The 17,221-nt window shown below is 43.4% G+C and overlaps 1 protein-coding gene across 1 annotated transcript in view; it reads right to left on the minus strand.

Annotated features, from left to right (window-relative positions):
- Positions 1 to 1,831: 1,831 nt before the first annotated feature.
- LOC117400638 (tyrosine-protein phosphatase non-receptor type 23-like) overlaps positions 1,832 to 17,221 on the minus strand; it is a 49,019-nt gene continuing 33,629 nt past the window's right edge. The window contains 8 exon segments of the mRNA XM_034000862.3: positions 1,832 to 3,229; positions 3,576 to 3,689; positions 5,434 to 5,572; positions 6,125 to 6,229; positions 6,365 to 6,549; positions 8,401 to 9,675; positions 9,677 to 10,661; positions 14,583 to 14,762. Of these exon segments, the coding sequence (XP_033856753.3) occupies positions 2,675 to 3,229; positions 3,576 to 3,689; positions 5,434 to 5,572; positions 6,125 to 6,229; positions 6,365 to 6,549; positions 8,401 to 9,675; positions 9,677 to 10,661; positions 14,583 to 14,762 (3,538 nt within the window). The 3' untranslated portion in view covers positions 1,832 to 2,674.

The raw sequence follows: 17,221 nt of genomic DNA on the forward strand, positions 1-17,221 counted from the left end.
AAAAAGCAAGACGTATTTTTGATACCAGCCGTTCACACTGCATGCCATGCAACGGGTGACACTTAAGGCTTTGTGTCTATATTTTCCATTTTGTCGCACGGCAGCTAAGGAACTGACCAATGAGGAACAGCTTCCCTTGCAGAAGAAAAGATAACTCCTGCAGTATTAAAGTACCCAGAGCTGTACAATGAAGGACACCAAGATTATAAAAAATACACGGCCATGAGGGAGAACATCTGGCAGTCCATTTCCTGGGAAGTGGATATAGCTGGTGTGTGTGATTCGTTTATCTTTACTGAAATAGGTATTCTGAAAAGCTATTCTACATTTTTATTAGCTGTATAACTATCATACGTATGATTTTTTTTCAGCTGATGATACAATCGGAGGAGAGTCGCCTGTCACATCAGGCGCGCTTGGCTCCACTGATGTGAAAGGTAGTGTTGCGGCGAAAGTATTATTTTATCGCAGAACAAATCGCATCGTGTACGGTGTGTGGAGACCTTAAATCGTGAAATATCTTGAAATACTTACTTTTAGACTGTGAAGAAATAAGCCATTTTTTACTGTGAAGAAAATACCACCCATCCAGAACTGAACAGCGTTTAAACCACCTTCTCATTCTTCAATGTAGTGTCCACTACGCTGAAGCAGTATCCACACTGGCTGCGGTGAAACTGGAGGCTTTCAATTCTTGGATGATACGGTCTGGTTGCTGTGTGTTGTATTTCTGTGCCACATTGCTCAGTACTTAAAAGAGTTCAATATTAAATTGCAGGTGAAGAATAAAACAGTGTATCAGTTACATTCTACTGTCACAGCTTGTACTTGCAAGCTGCAAGTATTGCACAGCAAAGTTAGGAAAGGTAAATACCATCCAAAGTACAAAGCATCCTTGAGCAAAATCTTGGTACTGTTGCTAATCAACAAGTGTTCTGCAAAGTGTTGAATGACCTGTCAAACTATGCTGGGAGAGTTCAAAGAGTGTGAAACATTGTTGCATCTTGTGAACAATCCATTGCTGCAGGAGGTGAATGAAATGGAAGACATTCTCAGGAATGTCTGATTCAAGTGACCTGCTTATGGAAGTTGAAGAGTGCTGATGAACTGCAAAGAGAACTTCGGCAAAACAATGAAGACTTTGGAAATTGGTGAGTATCACTGGCATAACCCTTTCCCTGCAGTCCGCACACCTAATCCATTGGAGACGAGTCAGCGTTGTTCTCACTGGTTATCTGCTCTACACTGCTGAAGAGGACTCCCATCTTAATTACCAGGAGCTCAAACAAACGGTTACATTAATTACCAGGAGCTCAAACAAACATGCTTCAGCACGTTTGTTTACCTATGTTCTGGTCTTTTTGTTTTGATTGAATAGAAAAGGGAATGCAATATTTTATTACACCAATTAAATTAAAATAACCAAAGGAAAAAAAAAAAAAAAAGTTTTCAAAGTGGAATCCACAGTGTATCTGGCCACAAGTTCTCTTGTGATGCAAAGCATCACGATCTGATCTGGAAGACAGGTACAGGGTGAGCCAAATGTCCTGCAACAGTAATTTCCTTTTTAGGAGCCTTTACCAGAATGTGCAGAAATCCCTGGCTTCACCTACCTCATACCTTTAAAAACACTGAAAGGAACTTCTTTCTTAATGTCTTCAATCAAATAGACTTCTAGTCAAAATGTTTGTCATTAAATTAATTATAAAAATAACTTTTAGTATTTCTAAATTTAGAAATATCTAACTCACACTTTCCAAACCTATAGCAGTTATGTTAAATATGTTATTAAAAGGTGTAAAAATCACTTTGGGATACTGATGCAAAAAAAGTGTGTATTATAATAATTATTTTAATTATTTATTATTTACAATGTTACATGAAGGAAAATAAATCAGATTCCCCAGTGGCACAGTATGCTGTAAAACCCTAAATTTACCAAAAGACTGTTTAAAAACACAATAGTATGAGAATAATAACTAGATTTAGCCCAAACATGTTATAGTGTACAGCAAACTTAGAGTTGATCTCATATTTCCCAGACAATTTAAATGTAACTTTGCCTTTGGATTTATCCATGGGTGTTTTTGTGAACTACTTTCCTGCCACAGGCACCGTCAGGTTTCTGTAACCTGGTTTCATTCCCTGGTCTATGAAATTCACAGCACTGACCGTGCCTGCTTGAGTGTCTGATAGTGAGTGAGTGTGTGCATGCACACAAACCGAAACCACGAGACTGGCTGTGTGATTCAACTTCTTCAGAGTGAACACACAGAAAACCTGCCCAGAAACATCAATGACACAATGAACTCTGACAAACTGGAATGCATGCTGACAACAAAAGAGAACGATTCAGAGGGGCAACTTAAAAAAAAAAAAAAGTACCGTCTCAACAGCACAGAAAGTCATATGCACAGTAATACAATTTCTAAGAATGCAGAATCCAGAATACCAGCTCTTTAGGACAGCCATGTGTTATGAGAGCTCTGCTACTGCCAGGGTGGAGGGTGGAGAGGGGGGGGTGCTTTTCCTGCAGCAGGTAGAGTTGTGGTACAGTTAGCTGATCAGGGTTAAGGTACAGAGTGAATCCCATGCTCTGGAGCGGGTTGCTGTCCTGTCTGCTCCAGTGTGGTTCAGGGAGGGCTGGATTGCAGCCAGCTTGGGTGGTCCGGACTCAGGTCTTGTTGAGGGTCCAGAGGGGGTCGAGCGAGCTGAGGGGGTCGTCCCCCGAGGACGCCCCCTGCAGGCCCTGTCCGTTCTGCGGTTGAAGGAAGCAGTGCTTATTGATGCGCTGCTTTCCCTTGGAGGCGGCGTCCAGTGTGAATGCCTCGGGCGTGAGGGAGGCCAGCAGGTCCAGTGAAGAGGAGCTGACAGGGGTTGGGGCTGGGACCAGGTCTGGCTCTGGCAGGGGATGCTCGGTGGTGTTGCTGTTGACATGACCCTCACTCTCTGCTGGAGGTGGCGTGGCACTGCAGCTGTCAGGTGGGGTGGTAGTGACAGCTGTCTGGCAGGACTGGGCAGGTACTGCAAGATCAGGTTGGAGTTGGATCACAGGGAAGGCAGGCAGGCTGGGCTGGGCAGGGGGCAGGGAATCCAGGTCGCTGAAGTCCAGGCTCTGTCCGCAGGAGGAGGGGGGTCTGATGCTCATTTTGGCGATGGTGGCCTGGATGGAGCTGATTGGCATGTCCCCTCCCAGCACAATATCCTGGGACTCCTGGCGAGAGTATGGCTAAAACAGCAGTGGAACAAAATTGAAATGTATTATTAAAAACTGTGCTAGATAGGTTACAAAAACATACAAAGGTAAGGGGGGGCGAGTAAAAAGGTTCAGAGCTCCAGGCTTATCCCAGGTCAAAATTTTCTAATTCTGGAGGAGGGGCTATAGCAAACACAACTCTATTCATGCAGCTTTCATTTAATTGGAACTGAATCAAAAATAATAATACAAACAAATCCAGATTTGCTGCCACTTAAGTTGCAACCCCAATTACACCTGCAGGTTTATCCAGGGTGAACTGGAAGACACCATCTGTGATGTGACAAAGCTATTTGATCAGCAAAGTGTTTGGTGGCACCTTCATGACTGCACTGTTGGTGGTCTTGCTGCAGGGGGCGGTGGAGACTCCATGGCGCTGCAGGACCTGTTCAGCATGTTTCAGGACAGTCTCATAGCAGAACTTGAGGTGCAGCTGCAACACAAACAGGGACAGGGTGTTACTGAAAGGCATGGTTACAGATTCCTTAATAAGAAACGGGCTGTGTTTATGTTATTTCTGTAACAAAATTATATTTGTACATTACACTGTGATACATAGTAGCCACACAGGTTTAAAGGATTTATTTTTATTTTTATAAGAATTGTTTTCTAATAAAGCTTAGTCTTGCAATCAAGAAGTGTCACACACAATCTCTAGGATATATTGTAAATGCATCAAATTGATACAAGCAAATGGAACACTTGGCAACTTTGGCTGGCAACATCAAAAGGCGGGGTGTGTCAGATCAGATGGCTCACCTGTAGCATGTTTTTCCTCTGCTGTGTGTGTGTGTGTGTGTGTGTGTGTGTGTGTATGAGAGAGAGAGAGAAAGAAAGCCTATCAGACCAGAAGCTCACCTCCTATAGCATGTGTGTGTGTGTTGAAGATCAGATGGCCAGAATTTGGGTAACGTGTTACTGTAATATTACTTTTGTCAATAACGAGGTAATATAACAGGTTAGATTTTTAATGGGAGTAATAATAATATTACAGTTACTTTTACGCAAAAAATAGACAAGTTCGTCTTGTTACCATTCCTCTGTTGTAAACCTACATTGGTGGTCTTTTCTTTTTTTAAAGCCAAAGTACATTTCAGTTCAGTTGTAACCTTAAAACAGGAAAGTCTCTTTATTTTTATTTTGCAGATGCAACCTCAGTCACTGTTTGTAATCTGTGCTGTTGCAGCCTCTTGCGCAACACCACATGTGGCACGCCGTCAAACTAGAAGCACTAACAACTCACCTTACTGCAGTACCTTGAATATCACGACAGTCCTTAAGTTAAAGACATAACTGCTACTTACCCTGAACATAGCAGCTTTCATCAGCACCAAGGTCTTCGTTTAGTTTTTATCTGGCTAATTGCGTGCCTGCGCACAAATCTGGTTAACTGGCTTGAGAGTACTACAAGGCTTATTAAAAGCGATCAACAGGTACATTTTGATGCGATGCACAGACTATTTCGTTTTATAAACAAAATGTTTAAAATAGGTTGACTGAATGTATGCGAAAAATACTAGTTTAACACAGGGGTCTCCAATCCCTTCTTGGGGGGGCCAGTGTCCCTCATGGTTTTTGTTCCAATTGTACCCTAAATTACTTAATTGGACCAATTAAATGCTTATTGGAAGCTCAAATCGGTCCAATTAATTAATTTAGGGCAAGTTGGAACAGAAACCAAGAGGTGCACCGGCCCTCCAGGACCAGGATTGGAGACCCCTGATCTAACACAATGTTTTATATACATTATGTCCATTTTTTTCCCCCAACTAACGCTCGCTGTTCTTATAAAAAGCCTTTTGTGTAGCTGCAGTTGCTTTTTTTATTTTCACTCCTTTATGTATACATTGGAAAGATACTTCTGCAAAGTCGCATGTATTGTAATGATTACAATTTACAATATCCAGTACATTACAGTTGTTTGTTTTACTACAAAAAAAATGTTAAAACCTGTTTGACATTTAATAAACCAACCAGGTATAGTTAAAAAATAAAGAACAGTTTCAAAAACTGTTTCACAGGACAAGAGAAAGAAATGTAACGAGTAATAACATGCTACTTTTTTTTATTAAGTAATAAGTTAGGACATACTGTACATTACTTTTTTCAGAAGAAACGAGTAACGAACAATAAGTTACTTTTTTTCAGTAACGTGCCTAACTCTGCAGATAGCTCACCTTCTCCTGCAGCATGTTCTTCCTCTGCTGCCTCATCTTCCTCACCAGCAGTGGCAGGTCTGGGATGGCATTGCCCGCCTCCACCTCCTGCATGGCAGCATACAGCAGGCAGAATGCCCCAGTACGGCCCACACCAGAACTGCAGGGAGACACAGGGGGGCCGGTTACACATTGGACACCTTCACATATCAACTGCAGCAAACCAAACTGCACCACTTCATCGGAGTCATGTATTAACTGGGATAAAACAACAGAAATACAGGATAAGCTTCTGTCAAAGCCCAAAAATACTGTCCTAGTGGAGTTGACAAGAGTGTATTTTTTGTTGCCTAGGGTATGCAATGCCTAAACCACTAGTAGTAGTAGTAAACTAAACTGGAGTGTATACACATTGAAATGGGACACAGTTACTGGATTTGTATTGCAATAGAAAGCTACAGCTGGTGCTGCCTGTTGGTATAATTTAAGGCTGAGAAGATGGGGAAACAGTTGTGAATGCTGATGTGGCTTCTTCTGATTCAGAATACTGAAAAACTTACTTCTATCAGCCATTGAAGGTACTCTCCTGTAGTAGCCTTAGAGTCAGGTGCTCTGTTTAACAGGTGATTTAACTGTAGTTCTTTGCCTGTAGTTTTGATCAGTGTTGCACGGTCCCTAAAGCAAGCTTTGTGAACAGAAATGCTGCCCTTACCTGCAGTGCACCACGATGGGAGTGTGAAGGGGACGCTGGTGCAGGTAGTGCCCATGGACCTCCTGGATGAAACGGATCAGGTTGTTGTTACTGTCTGGGAGACTCCTACAGGGTGAAAAAACAGGTTTTTAATGACTGTATATCATGCTGTCACCACCAGCCTGCCAGTCAGAACGTTTAATTTATGTCATTATAGGAGTACGAATACACACAGGTTTGTGCAGAGTGTAATGTACTCACAGCTCAGGCCAGGATGTGAACTGCAGGTGGATGACGGTGCGCTTGAGGCTCTGGTCACGGTACTGCAGCCCGATCATTCTCTCGATGTGAGTGGGGGTCACCTTGAGGGTAGTGAGGGTCAGGGTAATGGGCCCCTGGGACACCTGCTGCCCGCGCTCTAGGGGGAAGTACTGTAGAACTTTTTGCTGAAAGGAGAGCAGGACAGCAAGAACCTCAATCAGAGATGAAAGTGCAGAGAAGTAAAAAAGCTGAACAGTGGCAGGGATCTGGGTTCCACTGTCATGTTGGATTTTTTGCTCAGGAACCCAAATTAAATTCAGATCAGATTACACCTGAAATTAGAATGTATCCCAAACAACAACAACCCTAAACATTAGACCTACAGAAGAAGCTATATAAAATTCTTTCAGTGCGGACTGTGGCAAGGTGGGGGAATGGAGAGAAGTGTGTGTGTGTGCGCGCGCGCGCACAGGTGTGAGTGTTGGTTGGCAGGGAAAAAGGGATCCTGAGAATGCGGCTGAGGCATAATTGGGTAATTGCCTATCAATTAAGCCTCAGCCACATAGCATAAATGGAGGCCCTTGTTCTTAGTATGAGGGTACTGGAAAAGTAACACTGCAAAAAAGCACCTCATTTTAGTAAAGTTGTCTTATTCTAAAGTCCCCTTTCTGCCACAAAAAAAAGGGTTTAAAGTTTTCAGTGTAGCCTATACTGCTGTGCTTTTTCAGCCGAGATACAGTGTGAAGCCTAGTAATCTCGCAGAAATAGCAAAACTATAAAAAAAAATTTAAAAAAGCGTTGCATATAACTCACCTTTAACACAGCGTTATTTATCCATTATTTGAGCATTTCGAATGCTGCAAATTCACTTTGTTTAAAAGGAAAAAATAGTCAAATTACGCTGTTAATTTAACAAAACTATATTTTTTTTTTACGAAAAGAATATATACAGATATGTTGGTCAAAAAGTCCAGTATGTTTGAAATTACACCACAGCAGCCACACTGGTATTGTACCTCCGCCATTTTGAAACACACACGAGCAAGCGCCTCAGAATGTTAGCTAACGTTACAAAGTGCTCTAGGCGTGCAGGTTGTTCAATAGAAAGCGCCACGTAACGCTCTGGAGTGCTCTACCTATTGAACGCACCCCTGCTCACAAAGAAAATGCAATGAGAATTTATTCTAAGTACATTTTTTCTGCAGAGAATATGGCTTTCCAACATCATGTATCCTGTTTGAAGGTGAGCTATTCATGCCTAACTTACAGATTATTCTAGGAGAGTAGGGGGTCTTCAGGCTTTGACAACAATGTCCGCGATCAACCCCCCCCCCCCCAGGTCGCTTGCTCGCTCCACAAGTGAAACAGAAAAAAGATATATGTATCTTAATTTGTCACCAGCACCTTCCTTCCATTCCATTATTTGCAATGTGAACTGTAGCACTGCACCCTATGTTTAATTCACAGTACTTTTTTGTGGACCAATGAAATAGCAACTTGCCAAGACAGCCATCTGCAAGTACCAATGGGGCATGTAATGTAAAAACAACTGTCTTAAAGAATTTGTGCCTTATTTTTTCTTTTGTTTTCCATTTTATGTATATATTTTTAAAAAAGTAAATAAATAAATAAATCAGGAACAATTTTTCCTGCCGGATCTGCATTGATCACTTCAGTAGCCCCAGGGGACCGAGTAAAAGAGGAAAAACACCAATCAGTGGAGATTTTTCATCTTTGCTCAACCAGAACTAAAAACCGTTACACAGGGCCACATGGAAAACTACACCCTATTCTTGAATTTCTGGAATGCCTAATCTTCCACGAAAAGAACAAATAGTGCACTACATGAATTCTAAGGTTGATTATGACATTATACTGTCTTTACACATTTGTGTTATAATATAAATGGAGAAAATTGTGTAGCAGATTGAGCCATTAAAGGTTAAAGGTTTGACCCTTGTAAGTTACCCGTACAAAAGCTGTGTCTTAATTAAGTCTTTAATTCTACCCTGCAGTGTGTCAGGGGCGGCTCTCACCTTCTTCAGCTCCTGCTCAGACACCAGCATGACGATGAGGGAGACTTTCTGCTCGTAGATCATGAGCCAGAAGTCTGTGGCTGTGCCGGTGAGGGGGGCCTGCGTGGCAATGATGCGGGGGCAGTATGGGGACAGCTCCTCCACGGTGCTGGCGTTGATGTAGTCATCCTTGCCGGACTGCAGCACCACGCGGTTGCGGTCGTAGGGCATGATGTCCTGGTGGCGGTTCTTCATGCTATAGCAGCGGGCGATGGCAATGGAGAGCTGCCGTGCATCTTTTTCCTGCAGGTCCTGGAGCTCCTTCCAGCGGGCGTCCAGTTCCGAGGTGCCCGGCCCTGGCTTCTCCAGAGCCTCCACCACTGCCCGGAACCGCTCCAGCTCTGCCCACAGACGGGTCACAAGTTCAGGGGCTTGGTACGGGTCCCCCTCGATCAGACGCACCCCCTCGGGCTTCTTTTTGCGCTGCCCATCCTGGGGGTCCGCCTTGGTGGGCAGGAGCACTGCAGCAGCTGCCTTGGGGCCCCCATGCTGGCTCTCAGGGCTGGAGGAGAGCAGGTCATCAGTGGTGGAGCTCGGTCTCTGGAACAACACCTCAGAGGAGCTGGAAGGGGCTGGGGAGGAAGATGCAGCAGGGAGGGATGGTGTCAGGGAGGGAGGGGGTCTCTGGGGGATCAGGCCCAGGGAGGGGGGGCCAGGAGAGGGCTGGGGGGAAGGAGAAGGAGCTGGTGAGGGAGAGATGGCGTTGGGAGGAGGTTGCTGGGGTATTTGAGTGGCGGGGGGGTGAGGGAGAAGGTGGGGCGCTAGGGGACCCTGGTGCTGCAAGGGGGCAGGAGGGTAAGGCATGGTACCTACAGCAGGGGCAGTTGAGGATACTGGGGGCAGAGGCTGGACAATGGAAGGGTGAGGCAGCAGGAGCTGTGCTTGTTGAGGTGGGACTGTCTGAGAAGTCTGGTGGGGGAAGATATGGGGAGCAGCCCCCCTTGGATAACACACAGCCCCTGAGGCCTGCTGGGGCATCTGAGGGTGCATGTGAGGCTGGGATGCAGAGGTCAGGTGAGGCTGGGCTGGGATGGAGGCTGGTGGCAGGTGAGGCTGAGAACTAGGTTGCATGTGGGGCTGTGAGGATATGGGGGCAGGAGGGAGGTGAGGCTGTGGGGGGAGGCGAGGCTGTGGGGGGAGGTAAGGCTGTGGGGGGAGCACTGCTTGCATGTGGGGCTGGCCAGGAAAAGCAGGCTTCTGTGTGGGGAGATGGGAAGGAGGTTGGAAGTGAGGGGGCGGCTGCTGCCTCTGCTGGGGCAGGTACTGTGGGTAGTGTGGGGGCTGAACAGGGGGCCTGACTGAACCGTGGAACTCCTGGCCTGGGTGCTGCTGGGGCTGATAGGGATGCTGCATTTGCTGCTGCTGCTGTCCCATACTGGGAGAGAACTGTGCGGGAGGCTGACCAAAGTGCTGTGGCTGTGGGTAGGGGGGGGTACTGCCCCATAGGTGGCACTCTGTACCCCCCAGTAGTGGGTATCTGCTGCCTGGGGAGTTGCATGCCACCTATGGGGGCTTCTTGTGAAGGCTGTCCTGGGTGCCCTGGAGAAGTGAAGCTGGAAATGGGTGTCTGTAGGCTGTCCACAGTTGTGGTGGAAGGCCTGACCCCTGGCCCTCCCACAGCTACCCCAGATAACTGAGGCTGCCCAGACTGGCTCACCATAGCTGGCCGAACAGAAGTGCCAGTATGGGGTGTTGGGGTCTGTCCTCCTTGTGGACCCATCCCATAGCCCGGCACAGGGGAGACGTGCTGGGGAAGCATGCCTCCAAGATGCTCAGTGGTGAAGGGTGGCTGATGTTGAGGTGCAGCCAAGTGCGGAGGTAAATGCCCCCTGGCAGGTGCACTGTGCGGGGGCATGGCTTGACGTTGAGGCAGCCCGCTGACAGCTGGGTAGTGGGGCTGCCTGACCATGCCCTCGGTAGGAATCATGTGAGCTGGGAAGCGAGGCTGATTGAACATGACGGCCCCAGGCCAGTACATGGGGGGCTGGAGAGGGGGGCTGGCCATACTGCCTGGAGAAGGGGCTCGCACCCCGGGGAAGGGCAGGGTGGGGTTGGGGGGAAGGCTGCGTAGTTCCTCTGGCAGGTCCCCACCCAGAGCGAGAATTGCCGCATTCAGCTGCTGCAGCTCAGCGTCATCCAGGCTGGAATCCAAGTCTGATGGCTTCTTCTGCAGGGGGGGCTTGGGGGCCGTGGGGCGAGGAGGGGGCTTCTTCTGCAGCTCCCTGATAAGACAGAGAAAGAAAGAGAGAGAAAAGGGGGGCTGTTAGAGCCTGTTATCTCATAACAAATAAAAAGCTGGAGCTACTAGGGTTTTTTGGTGTAAAAAAAATTATGAAGTTATGTAAAAAGTGTAGTATTCACATCAAGTAAGTTTAGAAAAAAAACTGTTTCAAACACAATGCTACAGAGCTCTTGACAGGCATCTAATGTTTATATCTTATAGTGTTCAATTAGCAATAGCTGAGGCCAGTTTACAACAAGGGAGTTGGTATTTAATTTCAGCATTACACTGGAACCAAACAAAGTGTAGATGGAACCACTCAGAACTAAGCACAAGCATGCAAACCAATGCCATAGACATTTAAAATATATCAGTTCACTGAATCATAAAAATGTATCCAATGCGTATGAACTGCAGATCAAGGACCAAGTAACAGCATCTGCTGCACAAAGAAACACGTTAGTTTATTACCATAACCCTGGTTCCTTGAAATAGAAATGTAACCATTCCCTAATGGGTATTTATCCTAAAAACTCTGACAACCTGAATAAGGTACGGGTCATTGCCATGCCAACTCAAGCAGTGCCGTTGCCCGTCCGTCTCAGATTTTCCTAGAAAATTTCACCTGGGGGTTTTCAGACACGCCAAGTTCCGAAAATTTTTTTTTTTTTCAATTTCCCCTTCGACCTGTGACCTTGCAAAGGTCAACCTAAAGTGAGAAAGGGACCTTGAACAGAAAAAATCACCCTAGGTGCAATTTAGATGCTACCATCATGTGTAGTACCTTGTTCTACTCGTATTGAACAGGGCTTTTCAGAAAAAAAATACTAGGCGCACCCTACTCACTTCTGGCAAATTGCCAGACGAGGGGTAACTGACGAGTGTTATTTGAACTTCAGCCTAACCCTTTACCCTGTAGGGGATGTGGGTCCTAAGATGTAAGTATTGCTGTAAGAACCTTAGGAACCAGTCTTCCAAATTCTGTGAAAAACTTTTGGTTTCAAGTCCCACCACTGGTCATTAACGCTAGAACCGCCAGATTTTTGAACTACCTAGAACTGCCACGTGGGTCACTTTGACCCATACATTTTTAAAGTGCTTCGTTATGAAAATTAAAGACACAGTATCAGATACAACTGAAAAGTTTTATTCATGAACATCATATCTAACATTGCACTGCAGAAACACCGTATGTAAATGGAAATTAAACATAAGAGGCTTTATTTTTAAAATGAGCGCATATACAGCACGACTACAAACAGTGTAAAAATACAATAAAATACACATTTCAAAAGAAACAGGTATGTACATATACCTGTGTTCTGGTGTAAACGGGTATATGTACATACAAAACTATAAAACCAAAATCATTGTTTCTAATACTACATAAAAAGAAAATCTAACACTATTTCCGGTATGATGGCTGCATTGACTGTACCTGCATCCAGGAGCTGTGTTGTAAACAGGTGTTGTGTTGTAAACAGCAAAAGGTGACGCATTCAATAAGATTTGCTTGTGTGATTGTCAGGCAAAATCAGAGCATTTTTGGCAGTGACACGATAAAATAAAAAAAATACTAATACTTCTGATTGGTTTATATTTGGGGAAACCCCGATACAGTCCATATATGGATAGTATTCATCACATGATTTGAATTAGCCTATAATATGATTCAGAAGGACTCCCTAAAATAGTCAGGGAGCAGACTACTTGTTTGCAGAAAACAAATTCATGATTTCAAAAGTACAGATTAATAACATAATACCCATTCAAACAACTCACTAGGAAATTAAGTTTCTACCACTTTATTTATCAGTAGTCTAAAATAAAAGGTCAATTTATTTTACATTTTAGATAGCTAGATAGATAGCTAGATAGCTAGATAGATAGATATTAGTGCAAAACATTTCTTGCTCTTATGTTCTTAGCTTGTTTGTTTTTTTACCAGTATTTTATTACACAAAATAGCATTTTTTTTAATAGACCTTTTTTTTTAAATTGAAATGAATGGGTAGAAACTTTGAACTTAAAACGTAAACAAATCAAGTGCAGAGACATCATCAGTAATTTTAAAAAATAATTGTGTTTCTTATTTGCTCCACGTCTGCCAGCTTGTATTTATCATCAGAGCATGCGCATTAAACAATGTGACGTCACTGGAATGAAGACGGGCGCTAGGGACAGAAATGTACTCGTTGCGGTTCCCATGCAAGTGTCGAATAAAATTTCACTGCGAGTAAAAAATAAAAGCACCTCTAGCGAGCGAGCTTGTTATGCGAGTAAAAACTTCTTAAGTCGACTTAAACCGTTTTCCATAGCGGTTGTCGCATAAATTTTACCGCGCTTAAAAGTTGGAAGGAAAAAGCCCGTAATACTAATACAGGTTATCATTAAGAGGAGAAAAGTTTTGTTTATTTTTGGCACGGGGTAAATAAAATATGTATAGCAAAACCGTAAAAAAAATGATTTGACTTTGTATCTACAGTTCCCATGACATTGCACAAGTAAGCTAACAATGTTGTTATTAATGATAATGATTTTTTCACATGTGGAGTTTGTACGAAAAGAGATTTCTTCACTTACCTAAAAAAGTTTGAATACTGTAAACAACTTGTTTAAGCAAAACTACTTTGAGAATAAGTAGACTATCCGCTGCAGTCGCTTGTCTCTGCTAATTGAGATAGACAGTTTCATTTAAAACCATTATAAAAATACAGTATCGGTTCACAAAAAGACCTTCCTCAGACACTTTGCTAAGGCTGCAAGTATCATCGCTTGGTTTAGATGCATGTTTGCAGAACATCTTTGATGTTTGCAGTAGAAAAATGCAAAGGAAAAAACGGCAATCATCATGATTGACGGTAAGGTAGAAGTGGACGGAATGTTCAAGTGTGAGGCTATGGGAGAAAGCTGAGGACGACTGAGACGGTTTTGTACAGGACATTGAATAAAAAAGGTGTTCATATAAAAATGGCCTTTGTTCAATTTTTTCATAGGAACACTAAAAGAGCGTTAACTGTTGTATACCGTAATTACGATATTTGCGGTGTAGAATAGCAGGAATGGTGGCAATACCGTTAAGAATCTAAACCACCGTAAACCGCAAAACCAGTTTACCAACTCCTAGTCCATAACGATTCAATTTAAGACTCCCGTTCCATAGCAGATCGAGCCATTGCAGCCTTCAGTGTGAGCTTACACCGTAGCTTTAAATCAGACACGTTTGCGCTGGTAACATAAATTAGGGCTTGAATTTTTTTTTTGTTTACTTCACTAATACATATGCAAAGGTTAACTTACTGTGTTGAAGTGAGGATGTCCACATTTAGGCAATGTAGAACTCTGGTTGAATTTTTAATCCAGAATTGTGAGAAGTAACAGCTTAATGCTAACAGAAGAGTTTAACCAGTTGACTTATTAGCTTTTTAACAGTCAGTATTTTTCATGAATTATAATTATTATTTTATTAATTGTAATACTGGTATTGTTTTGCTAATATTTTAAATTAATTATAATTTTGTAAATATTAACCCAATGTTAACCTAACTGAAATAATTACTGGTCCTGAATTTACTGGTCCTAAACAATAACACTATTACTCTAACAAGTGTATTCTATTACGCAGGTCCACAACAACTGATGATTGGTCAGTAGCAATGTCTTTGCACATCGCCTGCCTTCTGAAAGCTGCTTCCTTTATGTAGAAAGGGAGAGTGCATGATTGACATTATTTAAAATATATTGCCAAAACCCAGGTTTATCAGTTAAAACCAAAAACGTCAAGCCCTCCATATAATTAATGCTCACAAGAAAACCTGAAATGGCTAAGTTCCTACTCAATATAAGACTTAAATTAGTCCAGGCATTTCAATATATGCTGTTTTACAAAACTAACACAGCAGTGGAGAGATGAACCCCTTACCTGTCCAGGCTCTGCTGCCTCTCCTGCTCCCTGGCCTGGCAGGTGCTTCTGGCTCTCTCCAGCAGTCTTGAAGCCTTGCCCTCCAGGTCATCGTAGAACTCCTTCCCCTCCTGAGACTTCTTCATCAGGTCCTCATACGCCTCGTAGGAGGACACCAGGGTCTGCACTGTCGTGTTCCACCTGCAGGCGGCAGTAGAGGGTGCCGCAATCATTAGGAATGCCATTATTTCAAAACATTTCACCAGGTGCAAAAAACGGTGCATTAAACTCGTACCTGAAGTCACTACCTAAAATGGTCTCTGAAATATGAGGCTTTCACACCATTTTTGTAACATTACTGCCACAAAAAGGTTTATTTCTGTATCTCAAAGCATTAGGTCCAGAAACCAAAAAGTACTTTGCTAAACCAGCAATTAGCACTAATCTTGGACAACCTAATGTTACCAGCCGATATTTAATAGAAAAAAGATGTTACAAATCTTATTTACTTTTACAGTGCTCCCTCGCTATAAGGCTCGCGATTATAACGCGCCTCGGATATAACGCTCCTACAGCATGTCCCCCAATTCCCTATACTAGTGATTTCTGCAATATTTCTACAGTAAATACAGTACCGGTGTTGTTCAAACTGTAAACAACTTCTCAGTCTAATTTCCGTTTCTGTCTCTCCCTTTTGATATATTACCTGAACTGAAGAAAAGCTGTGCTGGCACTTTAACACATACATCTTATTCAGCATTTGTTTTATAACTAAATAAATATTAGGCCTATTACATGGTTATCTTTCCTAATGTATTTAGTTTTTTGCTGCAAGAAGAGCTGTAGCTTTGGTCTGGGAGACGAGATGCTTCAGCTTTGCTTTAGCCTCGCTCCGGCAGCCGAACCTGGGGCGAGCCCACTCCTTCCCCTTGTCTAATCCGCTCTCCTTCTAGCACTAGATTTACTTGGCTGTCGCTTCGAACTGAACTCCCGACTGCCATTTAGCCAGACTATTTATAGTTAAACTCCTAATTAAAATGATCCATGAGTGGAAATGTTACCTTTTTTATTTTTATTGTGTATTTTATAGTCAGATGTGTGTTGTTCTGTGTCCCGCGGCGCTCCCCACCGCTTCCCCCATTTCTAACGTTCTTTAGTTATAACGCTCATATTGTGTGTCCCCCGAGACCAGTGTTATAGCGAGGGAGCACTGTACATATTCACTGCTGTGAACATGTTAAATTGGACACATCATAAACCTAAAAAAAAAAAAAAGGGGGCACTGAAATTCTTCCACTGGCTACAAGCACACACCATGAGTGCACCACAATACAGATCCAGTTGTACAGCACCACTAAACGGGTGTACCAATTCATCGCGTATCAATGAATCGTGATACTTTAATTACATGATAGATCGTATTGTGATAAAGGTATGTATCATTTGTATCATGATACAAAACCAAAAGTATACATAAGCATTATCACGGAATTAATCAAAAACTTTGAGCCTGGCACTGTGTGGAGAATACATAAAATAAATACTGGTGTTCAGGTAGGCTCCTTGTCTAATCTGTTGTTGCAACAACCCACTGACTGTGACTACAGCACAGAGGAGTGGAAAGTGGAAAGTCCTTACTATATTAGAGACATTAAATTGACTCATGGTGTGCCCAGATTAGTGTATTTATGTGAGCAGACTGAGATGGAGAAGTACAGGACTTTCCATAACTGTCCTGCAGGGGATTCCACAAGATTTGGTTTGAGAGTGATAAATTCCAAGAATAAACAAGCTTCTCCAAGACACCCAGATTGTTGCTGTGACAAGTGCCAGCTAAGACAGGGCCCATTTAAAAAGAGAGTTTGTACAGGTTGCTCCCGTGGAAGATGTTGTGTTTATACTGAGGTTAGTTCAGGACAGCCAGTGTCTAATTTCAAAGGCAAGGAAATAATAAGAGCAACCTGTCTCAAGTGTAAACAGCCAGAAGACTGGAGAGCCATGGGAAGCATGGTATGCATGCAGAGTAGGGAGCTTACTGAAGGAGTTGCAGTACATTACAGGTGCCAGAGAGACAGAGAGAGAGAGAGAGAGAGACAGAGAGACAGAGAGAGAGAGAGACAGAGACAGAGAGAGAGAGAGAGAGAGAGAGAGAGAGAGAGACAGAGACAGAGAGAGAGAGAGAGAGAGACAGAGAGACAGAGAGACAGAGAGAGAGAGAGACAGAGAGAGACAGAGACAGAGAGAGAGAGAGAGAGAGAGAGAGAGAGAGAGAGAGAGAGAGAGAGAGAGAGAGAGAGAGAGAGAGAGAGAGAGAGAGAGAGAGAGAGAGAGATCACCATACCGGTGATGCAAGATACTGGATGCCTGGGACCAGCCTTGCTGTTTGAGGGAGAAGAGGGGAACAGAAAAATATGGGGTCCCTCTTCACCTGAATAGAAGAGCTTGCTTGCTGGCTGCTAAATAGTTTTTATCATAAAGTATAGTTGCATACTGCATTTTCTACAATTAAATAAACCTATGCTTTCTGGTCACGAGCACTAGTTTTCTCTAAAAGATGAATTATAGTTGTCTTTTGTTTTAACACCTCTTCAGCGAAGCAGCAACACCTCAAGTCTTTATAAACGAGACCAGAGCTCAGGGCTTTTCCAACTAACCATTTT

This window comes from Acipenser ruthenus, chromosome 4, assembly GCF_902713425.1.
Source record: "Acipenser ruthenus chromosome 4, fAciRut3.2 maternal haplotype, whole genome shotgun sequence".
NCBI lineage: Eukaryota > Metazoa > Chordata > Actinopteri > Acipenseriformes > Acipenseridae > Acipenser > Acipenser ruthenus.